The 19,186-nt window shown below is 43.9% G+C and overlaps 1 protein-coding gene across 12 annotated transcripts in view; it reads right to left on the bottom strand.

Moving 5' to 3' along the window:
- The window catches only part of serac1 (serine active site containing 1), a 232,373-nt gene that overhangs the window by 134,823 nt on the left and 78,364 nt on the right, over positions 1-19,186 (bottom strand). For all 12 annotated transcript variants that reach the window (XR_013499660.1, XM_078230002.1, XM_078229996.1 and 9 more), the window contains 2 exons: positions 10,573-10,691; positions 5,612-5,740 (listed from right to left, as the gene is read on the bottom strand). Coding sequence is in view for 11 of the 12 variants with exons in the window: in XM_078230002.1 (XP_078086128.1) it covers positions 5,612-5,740; positions 10,573-10,691 (248 nt within the window). In the remaining variant the exon portion in view is untranslated. The remainder of the gene's footprint in view (positions 1-5,611; positions 5,741-10,572; positions 10,692-19,186) is intronic.

Below are 19,186 nucleotides of genomic sequence, written 5' to 3' on the forward strand. Positions count from 1 at the left end.
TGTTGATTTGACAAATCTGGACATTAAAGTTCAAACATTAACCAGTTGGGTTAAGACAATTTGAATTGTACAATGGAAGTTAAGCATCCAGATACAGAACTAAAGTCGATACTGCTTACTGTTCAATTTGTAAGATGGAAATGGGAAAATTAATGCAACAGTTGCATATGGAAATGTTGTCACGAAACAAAAATTCCGTTAATTGTAAATAATAGTTAAAAGTTAGTTTAGCTGGATTTTGATACTACCTGGTTGGGAAAGAGTTTGGTCATGGTCTGTGATCCATTTCGCCTTACACACCAGGATCAAGAGGAGGGACTGTGGATGGAGAAAGAACGGCTGCAAAAATGATTTAACAACAATAATGACAATTGGATCTTTAAAATGGCTATTCTGGCTAAGAGATTATGCTGGGACTTTTGGCCAATTTATAGATTAAAACCAGATGCAGGTTGTAAAGAGGCACTGGTCTGAGAGCTGTAATCTGAAGGTTCCTATGTTGGTCAGATCAGGGAAATCGTTTACATTGACCCAGACATTGTGTCTCTGATTTATGGCTGCTAAGTGTGGAGTATGCAGTTTGAACTAAGTATTCGTTCAAAAGTAATTTCACTGGATGTTCGAGCCATGTGATCGGTTTCTGGTGACACAATTGGCTGGATGACAGAGAATCTTCTGGAAGTGAGTGGAGAATTGTGGATAAAAAGACATGTGGGTCCTTTGTTTAGCAGCGATAACTCGAAGAGACCAACCATCGCAACAAGACCTGAAGGATTCTTCAGAGAGAAGATAGATTCTACACTGAGGATAATTTTTGGGCAAGGTTTTCCTAAACTCGGTAGTATCTTTTTTCAGTTAAATAGTTAAAGTTGATGTTCAGTTAAAGCGCAGTTTAAGAGTTTAAAGTTGAGTTGAAAGTTGATGTTCGGTTAGAGTTAAAAGTTCAGATAAGAGTTAATGGGTTGGAACTGCTCATGTTTGAGTTGGTACTAGAAATGTTAAATAAAGAAATAATTGAATTACTGTCCTTGTTTGTCTCACGAAACTGAAATGCTTGGAAGGTGTTTAAATTAAAGCTGGGGAAAAGGTAGAACCATAAAAAGAACCATAGGCATGATTATTTTTTAAATAGGTGGAATACAGTACAGTAATGAAGAGATAATGATAAATTTGTACAAGGCAATTGGTTAGGCCACAGTTACAGTGCTGTGTGTAACTTTGAGTATGTCATTAATTAAAATGAAAACCACATGGAGCATGCAAAGTCAATTCACCGAGATGATCAAAAGGAATGGCAAGTGAATATTGTAAATTGTATTTTTCTGCCAACTTGGCTGTTTGTAGTATTCCTGCCTCAGAGTCAAATCCCTGTCAGGACTTCAAACAAACCAGACTGACAGTACTGGGGAAATGCTGGATTGTCACAAATGCCATCCTTTAAATGGGATGATAATTGTGGACCAATCTGTCTGTAGACTACTGAAATTTACAGCACTGATTCTGCTGCATCTTAGAGTGCCACACACTGTACTGAAAGAAATGATCTGATCTGCACTCTATTCAAAATCGACTTTGAACTTTGTAATATACCATTATAAATGTTATGAATAAAGTAAGTCTTTGGGAAAACAAAGGACTGGCAAACTGCAGTTATGAGAAGAGATTTCAAATACTGGAACTTTTTTCATTGAAAGATAAGAGGAGATTTCATCAGTTTTGTTAGGATAATTTGGTTGAGTTGTCAGTGATGATGAAGCCATCAATTTACACTGGCCACCAAGGAGAAAAGTTAAGAGAAATTTCTGAATTCAGAGAGTTGATGAACTTTGGAATGATTTGTCACAGGCAGAGATTACTACATTTTTAATGGAGAATTGGATAAATACTTGATGTGAAGAAAGCTACAGGGAAATGGGAAGACAGCAGGCCAGTCAGATTCATTTTAGATCATTCTAGCTCAGATATTGCTCAGTCACAGTGCTATAAAACTCAGTTGTTGTATATAGGCAGATTGGTCCACATTTGTCATAAAAGCAAAATTTTGCAGATGCTGGGAATCTGAAAGAAAAACAAAATGCTGGAACACTCCTTCAAACATCCTTTACTTCCCCTTCCTCACCATCTAATGTCCAACACACTTCTTTCAGGTGAAGCAGCGATTTACTTGTATCATATTTGATGCTCACAATGCAGTTTCCTCGACATTGGGGAGACTAAACTTCGGCGGAGCGACCTCTTTTTGGAACACCTTCACTCAGTTTGCAAGCAGGTCCCAACTTTCAGGTTGCTTACCATTTCAACTCACTATCTCGCTCTCGTTTTCACGTATCATTCCTTGGTCTGCTACAATGGTCCAGTAAAGCCCAATGCAAGTTGGAGGAACGGCACCTCATTTTCTGATTGGGCACTTTAAAAATTTCTGGACTCAACACTGAGTCCAACAACTTCAGACCATGAGCTTCCCCAGATCCCAAGGTGCCAGTCTGTATCTTGTTTTCAGATAGCACTGACCCTTTATCTGCTATTAGCACATTCTATTATTTTGCTTTCAGGTTATGATGACCTCTGTTCTGCTATTAACACCTAGAAACATAGAAACCCTACAGTGCAGAAGGAGGCCATTCGGCCCATCGAGTCTGCACCGACCACAATCCCACCCAGGCCCTACCCCCACATATTTACCCGCTGATCTACACATCCCAGGACTCTTAAGGGGCAATTTTTAACCTGACCAATCAACCTAACCCGCACATCTTTGGACTGTGGGAGGAAACCGGAGCACCCGGAGGAAACCCACGCAGACACGAGGAGAATGTGCAAACTCCACACAGACAGTGACCCGAGCCGGGAATCGAACCCGGGACCCTGGAGCTGTGAAGCCCTGGACCTATTCAGGACCAAAGCTTTAGAACAGGATTTCCAATTCAAGAAGGGAAATAGGGGTAGCCCAGGTAATTACCGACCGGTGAGTCTAACCTCAGTGGTTGGTAAACTGATGGAGAAGATCCTGAGGGACAGGATATATGAGCATTTAGAGAGGTTTAGTATGCTCAAGAATACACAGCATGGCTTTGTCAAAGGCAGATCGTGCCTTACGAGCCTGGTGGAGTTCTTAGAAAATGTGACTAAACACATTGACAAAGGGAAGGCGGTAGATGTGGTTTATATGGATTTTAGCAAGGCGTTCGATAAGGTCCCCCATGCAAGGCTTCTAGAAAAAGTGAGAGGGCATGGGATCCAAGGGGCTGCTGCCCTGTGGATCCAGAACTGGCTTGCCCAAAGGAGGCAGAGAGTGGGTATAGATGGGTCTTTTTCTAAATGGAGGTTGGTCACCAGTGATGTGCCCCAGGGATCTGTTCTGGGACCCTTGCTGTTTGCCATTTTCATAAATGACCTGGATGAGGAAGCGGAGGGATGGGTTGGTAAGTTTGCCGACAACACGAAGGTTGGTGGGGTTGTGGATAGTCTGGAGGGATGTCAGAAGTTACAGAGGGACATAGATAGGATGCAAGACTGGGCGGACAAGTGGCAGATGGACTTCAACCCAGATAAATGCGTCGTGGTCCATTTTGGTAGGTCAAATGGGATGAAGGAGTACAATATAAAGGGAAAGACTCTTAGTACTGTAGAGGATCAGAAGGACCTTGGGGTCCGGGTCCATAGGGCGGCACGATAGCACAGTGGTTAGCGCTGCTGCTTCACAGCTCCAGGGTCCCGGGTTCGATTCCCGGCTCGGGTCACTGTCTGTGTGGAGTTTGCACATTCTCCTCGTGTCTACGTGGGTTTCCTCCGGGTGCTCCGGTTTCCTCCCACATCCAAAGATGTGCGGGTTAGGTTGATTGGCCAGGTTAAAAATTGCCCCTTAGAATCCTGGGATGCGTAGGTTAGAGGGATTAGCGGGTAAATATGTGGGGGTAGGGCCTGGGTGGGATTGTGGTCGGTGCAGACTCGATGGGCCGAATGGCCTCCTTCTGCATTGTAGGGTTTCTATGATTCTTTCTATGACTCTAAAATCGGTCCTGCAGGTGGAGGAGGTGGTTAAGAAGGCGTATGGTGTGCTGGCCTTTATCAATCGAGGGATTGAGTTTAGGAGTCCGGGGATAATGATGCAGCTATATAAGACCCTCGTCAGACCCCACTTGGAGTACTGTGCTCAGTTCTGGTCGCCTCACTATAGGAAGGATGTGGAAAGGATTGAAAGGGTGCAGAGGAGATTTACAAGGATGTTGCCTGGATTGAGTGGCATGCCTTATGAGGATAGGCTGAGGGAGCTCGGTCTTTTCTCCTTGGAGAGACGAAGGATGAGAGGAGACCTAATAGAGGTGTATAAGATGTTGAGAGGCATAGATCGGGTGGACTCTCAGAAGCTTTTTCCCAGGGTGGAAATGTCTGCTACGAGAGGACACAGGTTTAAGGTGATGGGGGGTAGGTACAGGGGAGATGTTTGGGGTAAGTTTTTCACACAGAGGGTGGTGGGCGAGTGGAATCGGCTGCCGTCAGTGGTGGTGGAGGCGAACTCAATAGGGTCTTTTAAGAGACTCCTGGATGAGTACATGGAGCTTAATAGGATGAAGGGTTATAGGTAGGGACATGTTTGGCACAACTTGTGGGCCGAAGGGCCTATTTGTGCTGTAGTTTTTCTATGTTTCTATGTTTACATTTGCCCTGACCCGCTGCTAGCGGGATCGGAGAATCCCAGTCGTGGGCGAGGTCGGAGATTTCTGGTGTTAAGTCTTTAATACTGTCATTACCACCCTCTTTGTCTTGTGTTCCATGACATCTTTGTCATTTAATCTCTCACACTCAAACCTATCCCTGACCTTCTATTTTGCTCCACCTGCCCTCCTCATTAAAAAAAAACAAAATCCACTACGTTTCCACCTCTCTCCAGTTCCAAAGAAGTCATCTTGGGCCCAAAGCATTAACTCCGTTCCTCTCTCTTGAGATGCTGCCAGACCAGCTGCGTTTCTCCAGCATTTTCTGCTTTCGCCACAGCTTTCATCCCATTCAAGCACTTGTGACAATGCAGCATTTCTTCACTACTCTCAGCCTAGTATCATTGCGCAGAAGGAGGCCATTCGGCCCATCGAGTCTACACCGACCACAATCCCACCCAGGCCCTATTCCCGTAACCCCACATAGTTATCCTGCTAACCCCTGACACTAGGGTCAATTTAGCATGACCAATCAACTTAACCTGCACATTTTTGGACTGTGGGAGGAAACTGGAGCACCCGGAAGAAACCCACATAGACAGTGAACCCGGAACTGAACCCGGGTCCCTGGCGCTGTAAGGCAGCAGTGCTAACCACTGTGCCACCATGCCGCCCTATGTGTTAAGTCATAATTAGAGCTTGACTCCTTGTACTTCCTGAGCCAGGCTGGCACAAAAAAATTTCAAGTTGCATGTCAAAGCTTAAAACAGTTTAACCTCATCTATTAGGGATTGCACAATTGCTGATGCAATGGTGTAACTCCAGGCCATTAGGGATATTGTATTTGTAGACCTTAGTAAACAACTAAAACCAGATATCATCTTGTCCTAAAGTAGTAAATGTTCCAGCAATGTTGCAAAAGGATGACAGCATAGAACTGGATCTTCGAAGCTTACCCTTTGTGCTGACAAAGACTGATTACTTTCTCGTAGAGCAAGAGAAGTAAAGTACTGAACGCACTGATCCACTTCAGACTGTGGTAGGGAGGCCAGCAGACACCTTAGCTCATCTTCAATGCAGGAGTTCTGCAAATAGGAAATAAACATGAGAACAGGACATTATTTTTATATAATTGTTCACAATTGTTGTTCAGTGTTGCTCATTGCAATGATACAAAAATCAATTCTAATTGTTCACAATTGTTCAGTGTTGCTCACTGCAATGATACAAAAATCAATTATGCATAACCTTCAGGTTCTCAGACTGAGTTTATGTGCAGAATGTTTACATGAATTGATCTACTTCTGGCATGGTTGGGGTGGAGTTGCATATAGTCAGAATGGCTCCATTGCAAGTCTGCCACATAGCACAGGGCAAGTAGAAGGATGGATCCAATTGGGAATGTGGGAAGACCTCTCCTCAGCATTGGTTCTCTCATGCTTCCCTGAAGGCTATGAATGAATACTGCAGGCTATGAATGTCAGAAGACAGGTTTTGTCCAGCACTGACAGGAGGAAAAGGCCAGCCTCTCAAATCAAACAGGTATGGCTGAAAGCAGCTGAAGAAACAAGGACAGGAAAGATGATTGGCATCCCATATTCAAATGCTAGCCTCCAGACTCTGCCTTTCACAGCATTCTGCTGTGCAGCATGCCTCAGAGCAATACACCTTGCACTCCACTCATTGCTCTCTCTCTCTGCATAACCACATATTCCCATCTGAAGAGCGAACACTGACACATAGTCATCTTACTGTCCTCTCACACCTATCTGTCATGGTCAGGTTCAGTAAGAAGTTTAACAACACCAGGTTAAAGTCCAACAGGTTTATTTGGTAGCAGATTTTACCATTCATCCTCCCTACACAATCTATTTCTCACACTCATAACTCTCTGCTTCCTCTCCTTGCAGCAGACAGCGTAGAATTCCAGGGACAGATAGAGAATGGCTATCCAGTAATTTTCACTGATAACGGAGAGGCAGACTGCAAGACCAGTGTCGTTGGAGAGATGGGAGTTTCCCAGTTATCTGATATCACAATGCCCCATGACACAAACAATATCTCATGGATTTGCTGTAACCGCTAACTGATCATAGAATCCTACAGCGCAGAAGGAAGCCATTCGGCCCATCAAGTCTGCACCGACCCCACCCATGCCCTATCCCCATAACCCCATGAATGTATGAGTATGTGCATAATGATGACTTTGAGCCCTTTCCCCATGTCAGTCCTAAATGATATTTTTTCATTTCCCCAACAAACAAGATTCTGAAGGGTCTTTGGGTAGACACTAAGATTTTCCTGGCTGGGGAATCTGGAACATGGGGGCACGGTCTCAGGATGAGGAATTGACTATTTAGGAGTATTGTTAATCTTTGGAATTCCCTACCCCACAGGCTGGTGGATGTTCCATTATGGTGAATATTTATATAGAACATAGAAAAGCTACAGCAGGCTTACCTATAACCCTCTATCTTACTAACTTCCATGAACTTATCCAAAAGTCTCTTAAAAGACCCTATCGAATCCGCCTCCACCACCACTACCGGCAGCCGATTCCAAGCACCCACCACCCTCTCAGTGAAAAACTTACCCCTAACATTTCCTCTGTACCTACTCAATTGAAGAGTTAAAGCAATAGTACAATTGACTTTAGATCTGAAAGCAGGATACAGGACTTGATGGTTTGAGTTGTCATAGAGGTTTACAGCATGTAAATAGGCCCTTTGGCCCAACTTGTCCATGCCGCCCTTTTTTTTAAACCACTAAGCTGGTCCCAATTGCCTGCGTTTGGCCCCTATTTCTCTATACCCATCTTACCCACGTAACTGTCTAAATGCTTTTTAAAAGACAAAATTGTACCTGTCTTGACTACCACCTCTGGCAGCTCGTTCTAGACACTCACTACCCTCGGTGTGAAAAAATTGCCCCTCTGGACCCTTTTGTATCTCTCCCCTCTCACCTTAAACCTATGCCCTCTAGTTTTAGACTCCCCTACCTTTTGGAAAAGGTGTTGACTATCTAGCTGATCTATGCCCCTTATTATGTTATAGACCTCTATGAGTACACCTCTAAGTCTCCTACGCTCCAGGGAAAAAAGTCCTAGTTTATCCAGCCTCTCCTTACAACTCAAACCATCAAGTCCCAGTGGCATCCTAGTAAATCTTTTCTGCACTCTTTCCAGTTTAATAATATCATTTCTATAATGTGAATTAGTGTATAAAATTATGAAAGGCATAGATAGGGTGAACGGTGGGAAGCTTTTCCCCAGGTCGGTGGTGATGTTCACGAGGGGTCATAGGTTCAAGGTGAAGGGGGGGGGAGGTTTAACACAGATATCAGACGGACATATTTTACACAGAGGGTGGTGGGGGCCTGGAATGCGCTGCCAGGCAAGGTGGTGGAGGCGGACACACTGGGAAAGTTTAAGACTTATCTAGACAGCCATATGAACGGAGTGGGAATGGAGGGATACAAAATAATGGTCTAGTTTGGACCAGGGAGCGGCACGGGCTTGGAGGGCCGAAGGGCCTGTTCCTGTGCTGTATTGTTCTTTGTTCTTTATGACCAGAACTGTACACTGTATTCCAAGTGTGGCCTCACCCATGTCTTGTACAACTTCAACAAGATGTCACAACTCCTGTATTCAATGTTCTGAACAATGAAACCAAGCATGCCAAATGCCTTCTTCACCACTCTGTCCACCAGCGACTCCACTTTCAAGCAGCTATGAACCTGTACCCCTAGATCTCTTTGTTCTACAACTCTCCCCCAGCATCCTACCATTAACTGAGTATGTCAGGCCCTGGTTCGATCTACCAAAATGCATTACCAAACATTTATCTAAATTAAACTCCATCTGCCATTCATCAGCCCACTGGCCCAATTGATCAAGATCCCGTTGCAATCCTAGATAACCTTCTTCGCTGTCCACTATGTCACCAATCTTGGTGTAATCTGCAAACTTATAAAATATATAAATGATTTGGAGGAAGATGTAGCTGGTGTGATCAGTAAGTTTGTGGACGACACGAAGATTGCTGGAGTTGCGGATAGTGATGAACATTATCAGAGAATACAGCAGGATATAGAGGGGCTGGAACATTGGGCGGAGAAATGGCAGATGGAATTTAATCCAGATAAATGCGAAGTGATGCATTTCGGTAGATCTAATGTAAGGGGGAGCTATACAATAAATGGCAGAACCATCAGGAGTATAGACACACAGAGGGACCTGGGTGTACAAGTCCATAGATCCTTAAAGGTGGCAGCATAGGTGGAGAGGGTGGTGAAGAAGGCATATGGCATGCTTGCCTTTATTGGACGGGGCATAGAATATAAAAGTTGGCATATGATGTTGCGGCCACATTTGGAATACTGCGTCCAGTTCTGGTCGTCACACTACCAGAAGGATGTGGAGGCTTTGGAGAGAGTACAGAAAAGGTTTACCGGGATGTTGCCAGGTATGGAGGGTCTTAGCTATGAGGAGAGATTGGGTAAACTGGGGATATTCTCCCTGGAAAGACGGAGGATGAGGGGTGACCTAATAGATGTGTATAAAATTATGAAGGGCATAGATAGGGTGAACAGTGGGAAGCTTTTTCCCAGGTCAGAGGTGACGAACACAAGGGGTCACGGGTTCAAGGTGAGGGGGGCAAGGTTCAACACAGATGTCAGGGGGATGTATTTTACACAGAGGGTGGTGGGGACCTGGAATGCGCTGCCAGGCAAGGTGGTGGAGGCAGACACGCTAGGATCATTTAAGACTTATCTAGATAGCCACATGAACAGACTGGGAATAGAGGCATACAAACGAATGGTCTAGTTGGGCACATGAGTGGCGCAGGCTTGGAGGGCCGAAGGGCCAGTTCCTGTGCTGTATTGTTCTTTGTTCTTTAACTTACTAACCATGCCTCCTAAATCCTCATCCAAATCATTCATACAAATGACAAAGAACAATGGACCCAGCACCAATCCCTGAGGCACACCGTTGGTCACAGGCCTCCAGTTTGAAAAACAACCCTCCACCAACACACTATCTTCTGTCATCAAGCCAATTTTGATTGCATTTGGCTACCTCACCCTGGATCCCATGAGATTTAACCTAATGCAACAACCTACCATGATACCTTGTCAAGGGCCTTGCTGATGTCCATGTAGGCAACATCAACTGTACCGCCCTCATCTGCCTTCTTGGTTATCCCTTCAAAAAACTCAATCAAATTTGTGAGACACGATCTCCCACTCACAAAGCCAAGCCATGCTGACTGTCCAAAATCAGTCCTTACCTCTCTAAATGCCTGTAGATCCTGTCTCTCGGAATAACAACTTATCCACTACAGATGTCAGGCTCACCGGCCTGTAATTCCCAGGCGTTTCCCTGCAGCCCTTCTTAAACATGCGCCATGAAATGATTTTGTTCTGGCAATATATCAAATGGATCTTTTTGGCAAAATCCACCCTTATGTACCATCGAGGGACAGGGTGTGCCAGATGGAAAACGACCCAATTGTTTAATATCTCGACAGTGCAAATAATCGTGGTCTTTCTTCACTTAATTATACTTATATAGTTACGAATGTCTCATGGATATCCTATAGCAGCAGTTCTAAAACTGTGGGCTGAAACAACAAATAGGAGTGGTACTCCCTCCAAAGAGTTTCACTCTACTTTTCTCGTAATTCTAATGGCCTTGAATTCTGGAAAGGTTCAATGTTCATTATAACCAAAATGGTTGCTCTGCTTCTTGCAATTTTGGGCATTTAAAATTCGCTGACCCATTCAGGTGAACTGAAACTGCTTCACACCAACATTCCCATTGGGACATAAATGCACATCAAATTAATTACACATAAAGGTCATCACTTTATGGAAAATTAAATCTAAGACACCAAAAAATATGAATGGATTTACTAACCTCAATTACTTTTGGTAAAGGAGGGTGTAAAAAAAAACGAAGGTCAACATCTTGAGATCTGGCTAGCCCAATGCTAATTTTCTGATCACATGCCTGGGCCAGAGTTCTATATTGGTAATCTGTAAATAAAGAAAATTTACATACTTACTGAAATTAATACTAATACTTAGGCAAGAGTTAATAATTTCAGTACCTACTAAACTAATCTTTTGAACAAATGTGAAGTTAAAATGACGATCACTTATAAGACATGACATTATTTATCTGAATGAGAACTCATCCATTAGACAGCACAGGAGGTAATTTGACCCATCATGTCCATGCCTCCTCTTTGGAAGCACTAACAATTTAAAAAAATAATAGTTTACAGAATATTTTGGCGTCACTGGCTATGTCATCCCTAATTGCCCTTAAGTGGTGGTGAGTTACTTTCTTGAACTGCTGCAATCCTTGTGGTATAGTACATTCACAGTGCTGCTAGGGTGGGAGTACCAGGATTCTGTCCTAGTGACAGTGAAGGAATGGCGATATATTTCCAAGTCAGGATGGTGATGGCTTGGAGGGGAGCTTCTAAGTGGCAGGTGTAACAATGTTAGTGGTTGTGAGTTTTACACAGAAACAAAAGCTGTGGTATGCATGAACTTTCCGGTCGGGAAGATAGGGCACGAGGCCTTCATGCCAGGCATGAACCAGTCTTGCACCGAAAGCCATCTTCTCAGCCCTGTTTCGCTGGCGTATCTGGACACACAGTCGATATAAATTTGCATGGCACTAACGTGTCCGGCACAGCCATTTCCAGCCTCCCAGGCATTTTCCTCCCTCATCGGCTAGAGGTTTCACCAATGAGAATCACCCCATGGTCCCCACCAATGGGGACCGAGTGCCATGGCCATGATTTGGGAGGGGGGGGGGGCGGCAGGAGTTCCCCAGTGCACTGAGAAATCGGGGCGTCTGCTCAATGGCTCCCAAACACTCTACAGCTGGCTTCCCCGTCAAACTTAGGTTTAACAGTTAGAATTTTCAGTGAGTTACCCATGTCATCTTCCCACACTCTGTCAATAGGGTACAATCACCCCAAACATATTGAAAGTCATAGTCATACAGTGTGGAAAAGCCCTTTTGGCCTATCGAATCTGCAGCGACAATAACTACGCTAAAGGCACACTATTCCCATTTTCCAGCACTTGCGCCATTTCCCTGAATGTTAAGTGTCATAAAGTCTGAAAACAGGAGTTTCCACACCAGTTTTTTGGGCAAGTTCAGCACTGCAATCTTCCAACTCTTGTCAGTTTTTATGACAGCTCGGAGCTTTGTGAGCCAGTCAGATCATGCCCATAGATTCAAATAAACACATAACAGGTTTCATTGAAGAGCCGCATCAAATATAAAACTGAAAGAAAACAGCAGCCTGAGCACACAACCAAATCACACTATTAAAACATGTGATCAGCTCTTAAAGCAGCCTTGCAATCCTCTTAAATACATAATAGCAGTGTCCCAAGTATCTGCTGCCCTTGTCCTTCTAGATGGTAGCGGTTGTGGGTTTGGACATTGCCATTTCAGGGGCCTTGATGAATTGCTGCAGTGCATCTTTTAGATGGTACACACTACTGCCACAGTGTATCAGTGATGGAGGGAGTGAATGTTTGCGGATGGGGTGCCACCAAGGTGTCCTGGATGATGTCAAATTTCTCAAGTGTTGTTGGAGCTGCACTCATCCAATCGTCCATTTCTGCTTTCCACATAGCCACTCAAGTTTCTACTTTTCAAGTCTATACCCTTTTAAAAATTACATCTGAATCTGCTGACAACTCCATTTCAGGCAATGGATTCCAAACCATAACATGTCACGGTGGCACAGTGATTAGCACTGCTGCCTGGCGTGGGTCATCGTCTGTGCACAGTCTGCACATTCTCCGTGTCTGCGTGGGTTTCCTCCGGGTGCTTAGATTTCCTCCCACAGTCCGAAAGACGTGCTGGTTAGGTGTATTGGCCATGCTAAAATTCTCCCTCAGTGTACCCGAACAGGCACCGGAGTTTTCACAGTAACTTTATTGCAGTGTTAATGTAAGCCTACTAGTGACACTAATAAATAAACTTGAAAAACTTAAAACAATTCACTGCACAAATAAATTTCTCTTCAGCTCCAAACTGGGTTTTTTGCCAATTATGGTAAATCTGAGAGATCTGGTAACAACCCCCTTGTCAGTGGAAGAATTTTTTCCATCTCTACTCTATGAAATCGCTTCACTGTTTCAAATGCCTCTATTAAATTGTCCCGTAACCTCCTCCAAGGGTGGTACGGTGGCACAGTAGTTAGTACTGCTACCTCACCAGCGCCAGAACCTGGATTCAATTCCGGCCTCGGGTGACTGTGTGGAGTTTGCACACTCTCCCCATGTCTCTGTAGATTTCCTCCGGGTGCTCCGGTTTCCTCCCACATTCCAAAGATATGTGGATTAGGCTGATTGGTCACGCTAAATTGCCCCTTCGTGTCAGGGGGACTTGGGTAAATACGTGGGGTTACGTGGATAGGGCCTGGGTGGGATTGTTGTCAGTGCATGCTCGATGGGCTGAAAGGCCTCCTTCTGCATTGTACAGATTCTATGATTCTAATAATTCTATTTTCTCCACATAACCAAAGTCCCTCATAACTGGTACCATTCCAGTAAATCTCTTTTTAACCTCTCCATCTTTCGTAAAGTGTGGTACCCAGAATTGGACACAACCACATCACTGAAGCATAACCAGCAATTTTTATAAAGGTTCACCATAATTTCGTTCCTTTATAAAAGCCAAGGTTCCCCAAGACTTGAACTACTGCACCAACTTGTCCTGCTACCTTCAAAGATTCCTGTTTGCGAATCCTATTCGTCCACCCTTTAACAACCCTTCACATTTCCTCTCTTGATTTTTCACTTCACATTTCTTTGCATTAAGTTTCATCTCTCACATATCTGCCATTTCACCAGTCTATTTGTGTACTTTGTTTACTGTCCCCTAGTCAATTTCAGGTCCATTGCTATTTTAACTACATGCACGGGCTTCCACCAACTTGAGAAATAGGAACAGTAGGCCATTTAACCCATCAAGCTTGCTTTGCCACTCAATAAGGTAATGGCTGATACGTGGTCTAAACTCAACTTTCCTGCCAATTCCCTATAATGTTTGACACACTTGTCAATCAAACTCAGTTTAACTCAGCCTTCAATATATTCAATAACCCAGTCACCACTGCTCTCTGTGGAAGAGCATTGCAAAGATTAACAACCCTTCAAGTTGACATTTCTCTTCATCTCCATCTTAAATAGGAGATCTCTCATTTTGAAATTGCTTGGTTTCCCCATGAGCGGTAACATTCCTTCAGCATCTACCCTGTCAAGTCCCCTCAGAATTTTGATTACTCTTCGTCATAAGAGTCTGACGAAGAGTCATTCTGACTCAAAACTTCTGTTCTCTCTCCATAGATGCTGTAAGACCGGCTGAGATTTTCCAGCATTTCCTGTTTTAGATTCCAGCAGTAATATGTTTTTGTCCTTAACAATATTTTATGCTTCAATAAGATTTCCTCTTATTCTTCAAACTCCAATGAATATAGGTCCACAAGGCAAAACCTTCATCCCAGGAAGTGAACTTTCTTTGAACTACTTCCAATGCAATATTGTTTCCTATAAAAGGAGCTCAAAATTGTACACAGTCCTCCAAATGGAGTCTCATCAATGCCCAGTACAGTTGCAGCAAGACTTCCCTACTTTTATACAACCCACACCCCCCACAAGCACCACACCAATCCTTCCCCCAATGGAGCACCCCAGAGGGCCTACCCCTGGCAATGGCTGAGCACATCCCTCATCCCCTGGGGGCTATATTTCTCTTTGCCCCCTTGCACATTCCCCTTGTCTGCTTCACGTTTTTTAAAAAGCAATTGTCAACCTCGCTGACATGACGGGTGAATTCTAAATGTGGGGGGACATTGTGGTGGGGAAACACTAATTACAGTAAGATGTATTGAAATTATATTCCCGCCCTTTCTGATGTCACTGGCGAGAATCTCATTTTTGATTCTCAAAAGATTTTGTGCCAAGTTGCCATTCGCGCTCACAGCGGACATGGTGTAAATTCGCACTCATTGTATCCTCCTCACAATTTCCTACTCATCATCATCAGCAAGTTTGACTATGATTCTAAAACAGAAAATGCTAGAAAATCTCAGAAGGTCAGACAGCATCTGTGGAGAGAGAATAGAGCCAGCATTTTGAGTCTAGATGACCCTTGACTACGATCCTGTTTCTTTATCAAAGTCTTTAATATTGATTGTAAATAGTTGAGGCTGCAGCACTGATCCCTGCAGCACTCAACTAGTTATAGTTTACTGAAAATTACTTATTTATCTTGTCTCTGGCAAACTAAGAAAGTCTTCTGTCCAGACTACATATCACCCCCCAACACCATGAGCTCTTACATTGCTTAGTGATCTTTTATGCCATTGAATGCTTTCTGGAAATCCAAATACATGACATCTATAGTTCTCCTTTATCCACCCTGCAGCTCCCCACAGGGGAGATATGCAAGGGGGTGTGGGGGGAGTGGGGTGGTGGGAGACCAGCAAATGAGGTGATTTTCTCCCACCACCACAGGTGTGAATTTCCCTGCTGTCAAATAAATTGACTCAGTGGAGGAAGATTGCATGGTCGAGCTTGCTGAAAAAAAGGTTTTCAGACTTTTATGACACTTAAAATTTTGTTTGGAAGAATGCAACGATAGTGTGCAATCACAAACTTTTTTTAGAATAATACATCTGCTGCCAGCCTGCCAGGAGATTCAGAATAGAAATTGGCTGTGCATAATAATGAGATTCCAAGCACAGTTTCTGGCATGGGATCCAGCCATTCTGGCCAGTAGGAAAAGCGCTGTCAGGTTGCCCACAATCGCACTTAAGCCAGGATTCTCTGACTTTGCCCGCTGTTGGGGTTCTCTGCAGTGAATGGAGATTTGGCTAAGCACCAAATCCTTCATTCTTGCTGGAAGCAGTATGGCATTGGAAAATTCCAACCCAAGTCTCAAAAGCGGAAAATTTACGAATTTATCTTTCAGGCTTTTCAAATTTTCTAATTTGATTCATCCGATTTATATGATGATTAAGATCTTCCTTTCTCAAAGTCTTCATTATTTCTTGATTTATACACTGTCCACAGTGTAGCTACAATCAAAGGGGCTATAAACTACTCAAACCATTGACTTATTTCCTCTGCTATTTCTTATCTAAAACTGATTCTACAGTGGAGATTTTCCGACTTTGCCATGCCAAGCGCAGAAAAATAGCATGCGGACATAAAAATCGGTTACGCACCTGGCGCCAAACGGTTTACAATTGCCCTGGCATCTTTCTACTGCCGCAAAACAGATCACACCCAGAAAGGGTGTGAGGCTGATTAGCATGAGATTGGCTTGATTTCAATATCTGGCATGCAATCGTCCCCCTCCCGGAATGTTCCCACCTCTCCAGCGGAGAGGTGCAAATCAGCTGGTCTCCATTAGCGAAGACCATGCGTGATGGTCATGCTGGGGGCACTCAGAGACCATTGAAGCCCCCAGGAGTTCAGAGGCATGGCCAGGCAGTACCCTTTAGGCAGTACCCACCAGACACCCTGCCAGAGGCAGTGCCAAGGGGTTGGGGCCTGAGTGAGGAGGCTGGCATGAGAGTGGTGAGTGTGTGGAATTGGCTACCACAGAAAGCAGTTGAGGCCAAAACATTGTCTGATTTCAAGAAGAAATTATATATAGCTCTTGGGGCTAAAGGGATCAAGGGATATAGGGTGAAGCAGGCTCAAAGGGCTGAATGGTCTACTCCTGCTTCTAGTTTCTATGTCTCTATGCTTCAGGAGTTCCCAATGGAGAACACGTATGCTCTCCGTACCCCCATGGTGATGATGTGACAACAGTCGGCAGCCTAATGAGGTGGTACATGGCACCAGGGCTGGTGTTGGGTTGCCAGTGTCTAGACTCATGGGGAAGGGAGTGAGGGGCCTGGGATGGATAACCTCACAGATTCTCTCTCTCTCCTCTTCTCCCCCAAATGAATAGTGGATTTTGTAAGGGAAATTGTACTGGATATTGTATGAGTTTAGTATGAAATTCAGATTCACTTGTAAGGGAAATTGTACTGGATATTGTATGAGTTTAGTATGGAATTCAGATTCATAGGTTTTAGTGAAATAATAAAGCAGATTTAGATAAGTAGTGAAAATGGGTATATAACCTAAAGTAACTTCGTGTGACCTAATATAATCAAGTGTAGTCGATATGATCAAAGTGGAGAAACTAGAGAAGTAATATAGCAATCACTAATTAAGGAAAGCAGACAATAGTCGCTTAAGAAAACAAGGAAGACTGCTCGGTGGTTCAACTTAATAGTGGACCATAAATCAGCAGAGAGAATGTCTTTTTCTTCTAAACACATTCGGCCTTAGTCTACAAAACCACGATTATTGTACAAACAGAAAAGTTCAGATAAGAGCAAGAGTTATAACCACCATGGTTTAAGAAACGAAGAGATATAACAGGGAACGACCAAATGCAAAGAAAACAGATAAAGGGTCAACTAAAATTAATGGTGGCCAAAGAAAGATAGGGCTGTAGGGTAAGATTACAACCAAGGACAGGCTGTAAAAGGGAGATAAGGATCTTGAGATAGGAGGCTGAAATGTACATAAAAGATTGTAAGCCCAAGGGCTCTTTGGAGTGTTCCGGACGTTCCCGACTTTATCTCTTGTGCTGAGAAATAAAGTCTATTGCTTGGAAGATCGCTGCTCAGACTCTCTGTTTTAATTGATGTGAATAAATTGTCGTCCTGGGGAACCACGACAAAATTGGCGCTGCTTAGCAGGGTTGGTGAGAGATCGCCCAGAAAAGCATCTGGAAGGAGTAGCGGAGACGGTGGTCCGACCGGAACCGAGAGGTCCCCAGCCGGCCTTCTGTCAACAAGGTAAGCAGACTTGCATGCATGTAAATCCTTGTTGTCAGAAAGGGGTTTTCTCGAGGCCCGGCGCACCCGGCTCTCTGCTGGTCCTGGATCTCCCCAACCCAAAAAGATATCCTGCACAGGTAAAACCAAATTGTGTAAAAATTTTTGAGAGACTGAGTCTGATCTGAAGAGCAGAATTTTTGCATGCAAAAGCGCGCTGCGAATACTGTATTGTCTGTGAATGGGTAAAAAGTGAGACGGGAAAAAGGCCGAAAGCTAAAGTAATGCAATTAGGTTAAGTCAAGCGGTTTGGAGCGGGTTTTTCAGGTCACGACTTGCCCAGAAGAGAGTAAGTGTGGGAAAACCTGCCAGTCCAAACCTACCCAGGACCTCGGGTAAGGGACGTCAACCGAGAGGGAGAGAGATCAGTGAGAGATCGCTCTCTGACCTAATACAGTAGTCAAAAGCACAGGAGTGGATTTTAACCACAGGAAAGGGGAGTAGCAGCTAGAATAGAGGAAGTAAAAGACCAATTTGAACAAACTGGTCTGAGAAAACAGCGTGAAGGACAGAAATAAGAGAGAGAGTCGGAATATAGGTAGGGTAATAACTAACAACTTGAAAAATTACCCTGACAAAACTGCCTGGTGACAAGATTGAAAATAACTAATCTTTGAATAATAACAAAAACGGAAGCAACACTGGATTGGAAAAAGATTACACACATAATTAACTTAGAGGAGATAAAGAATGAGTGGCCGTATGTAAAATGGGAAAGAGTAGTCGATAGGAATTGGATAGACGAAATAAAATTGGAAACCCTAGAGAAATTAATAAAGGGATCTGACCGATACAGGATTCTTATACACATAGACGAGCAAGTGAAAACCTACTACCCTCTGGCCCGGGAGAGGAAAATAGTGCCGGGACAGGGGACTACGGGGAAGTGGATATCAGGACCCCGGTTAGAATTACAGATATTGGCAAAAGAAATCCAAAGGAAAGGTAAACAGGGGACTGAGCACGGAAAAACAATACAGCAAGTAATAATCACTGTAATACCTAACTCTGACAGACTAAGTGACAAAAATTGCGACAGTGATCCAAAAAGATGAGTAATGGCGCACCAAGTTAAGACACCAGTGGAGATGTTAGGGGATAAGTTCCCAGCCCTTAGGGGAGATATAGAACACGTCTCTAAAAAATGGGCCAGAAGAACAAATAAGACCAATACACAGTGGCCGGAGGAAGGCACATGGTCCATAGAGAGGTGTGAGGACCAGAAGGGAATGATAAAGAACTATAAGATTAAGGATAAAACGAGCAAAAGAAGGGAAAAGCGAGAAAAGGAGTTAGAGATATTAGCCCTATTCCAACAAGGAGGGAAAGAGAGAAGAGGGGTATGGAGGGGAGGTAGAATGCAGATGCCAGTACAACTTGAGGAAAAAGCAAAATTGGAAGATCCAAACGTAGCCCCACCCCCATACTTAGAGAAACAGAGCTCCACGGGACTGTACCCAGTTATATCAGGCACAATGAATTTTGAGGGAGAATATGACATAGAACAGATGACGAAGGAGGGAAGGGCACAAAGGGAGAGAGAAAAGAGACAAGATATAGAGAGATGGAAGGAGAAACAGAAGAGAGTAG

The sequence above is a fragment of the Mustelus asterias genome, chromosome 15 (genome assembly GCF_964213995.1).
Source record: "Mustelus asterias chromosome 15, sMusAst1.hap1.1, whole genome shotgun sequence".
In the NCBI taxonomy this organism is placed as follows: Eukaryota; Metazoa; Chordata; class Chondrichthyes; order Carcharhiniformes; family Triakidae; genus Mustelus; species Mustelus asterias.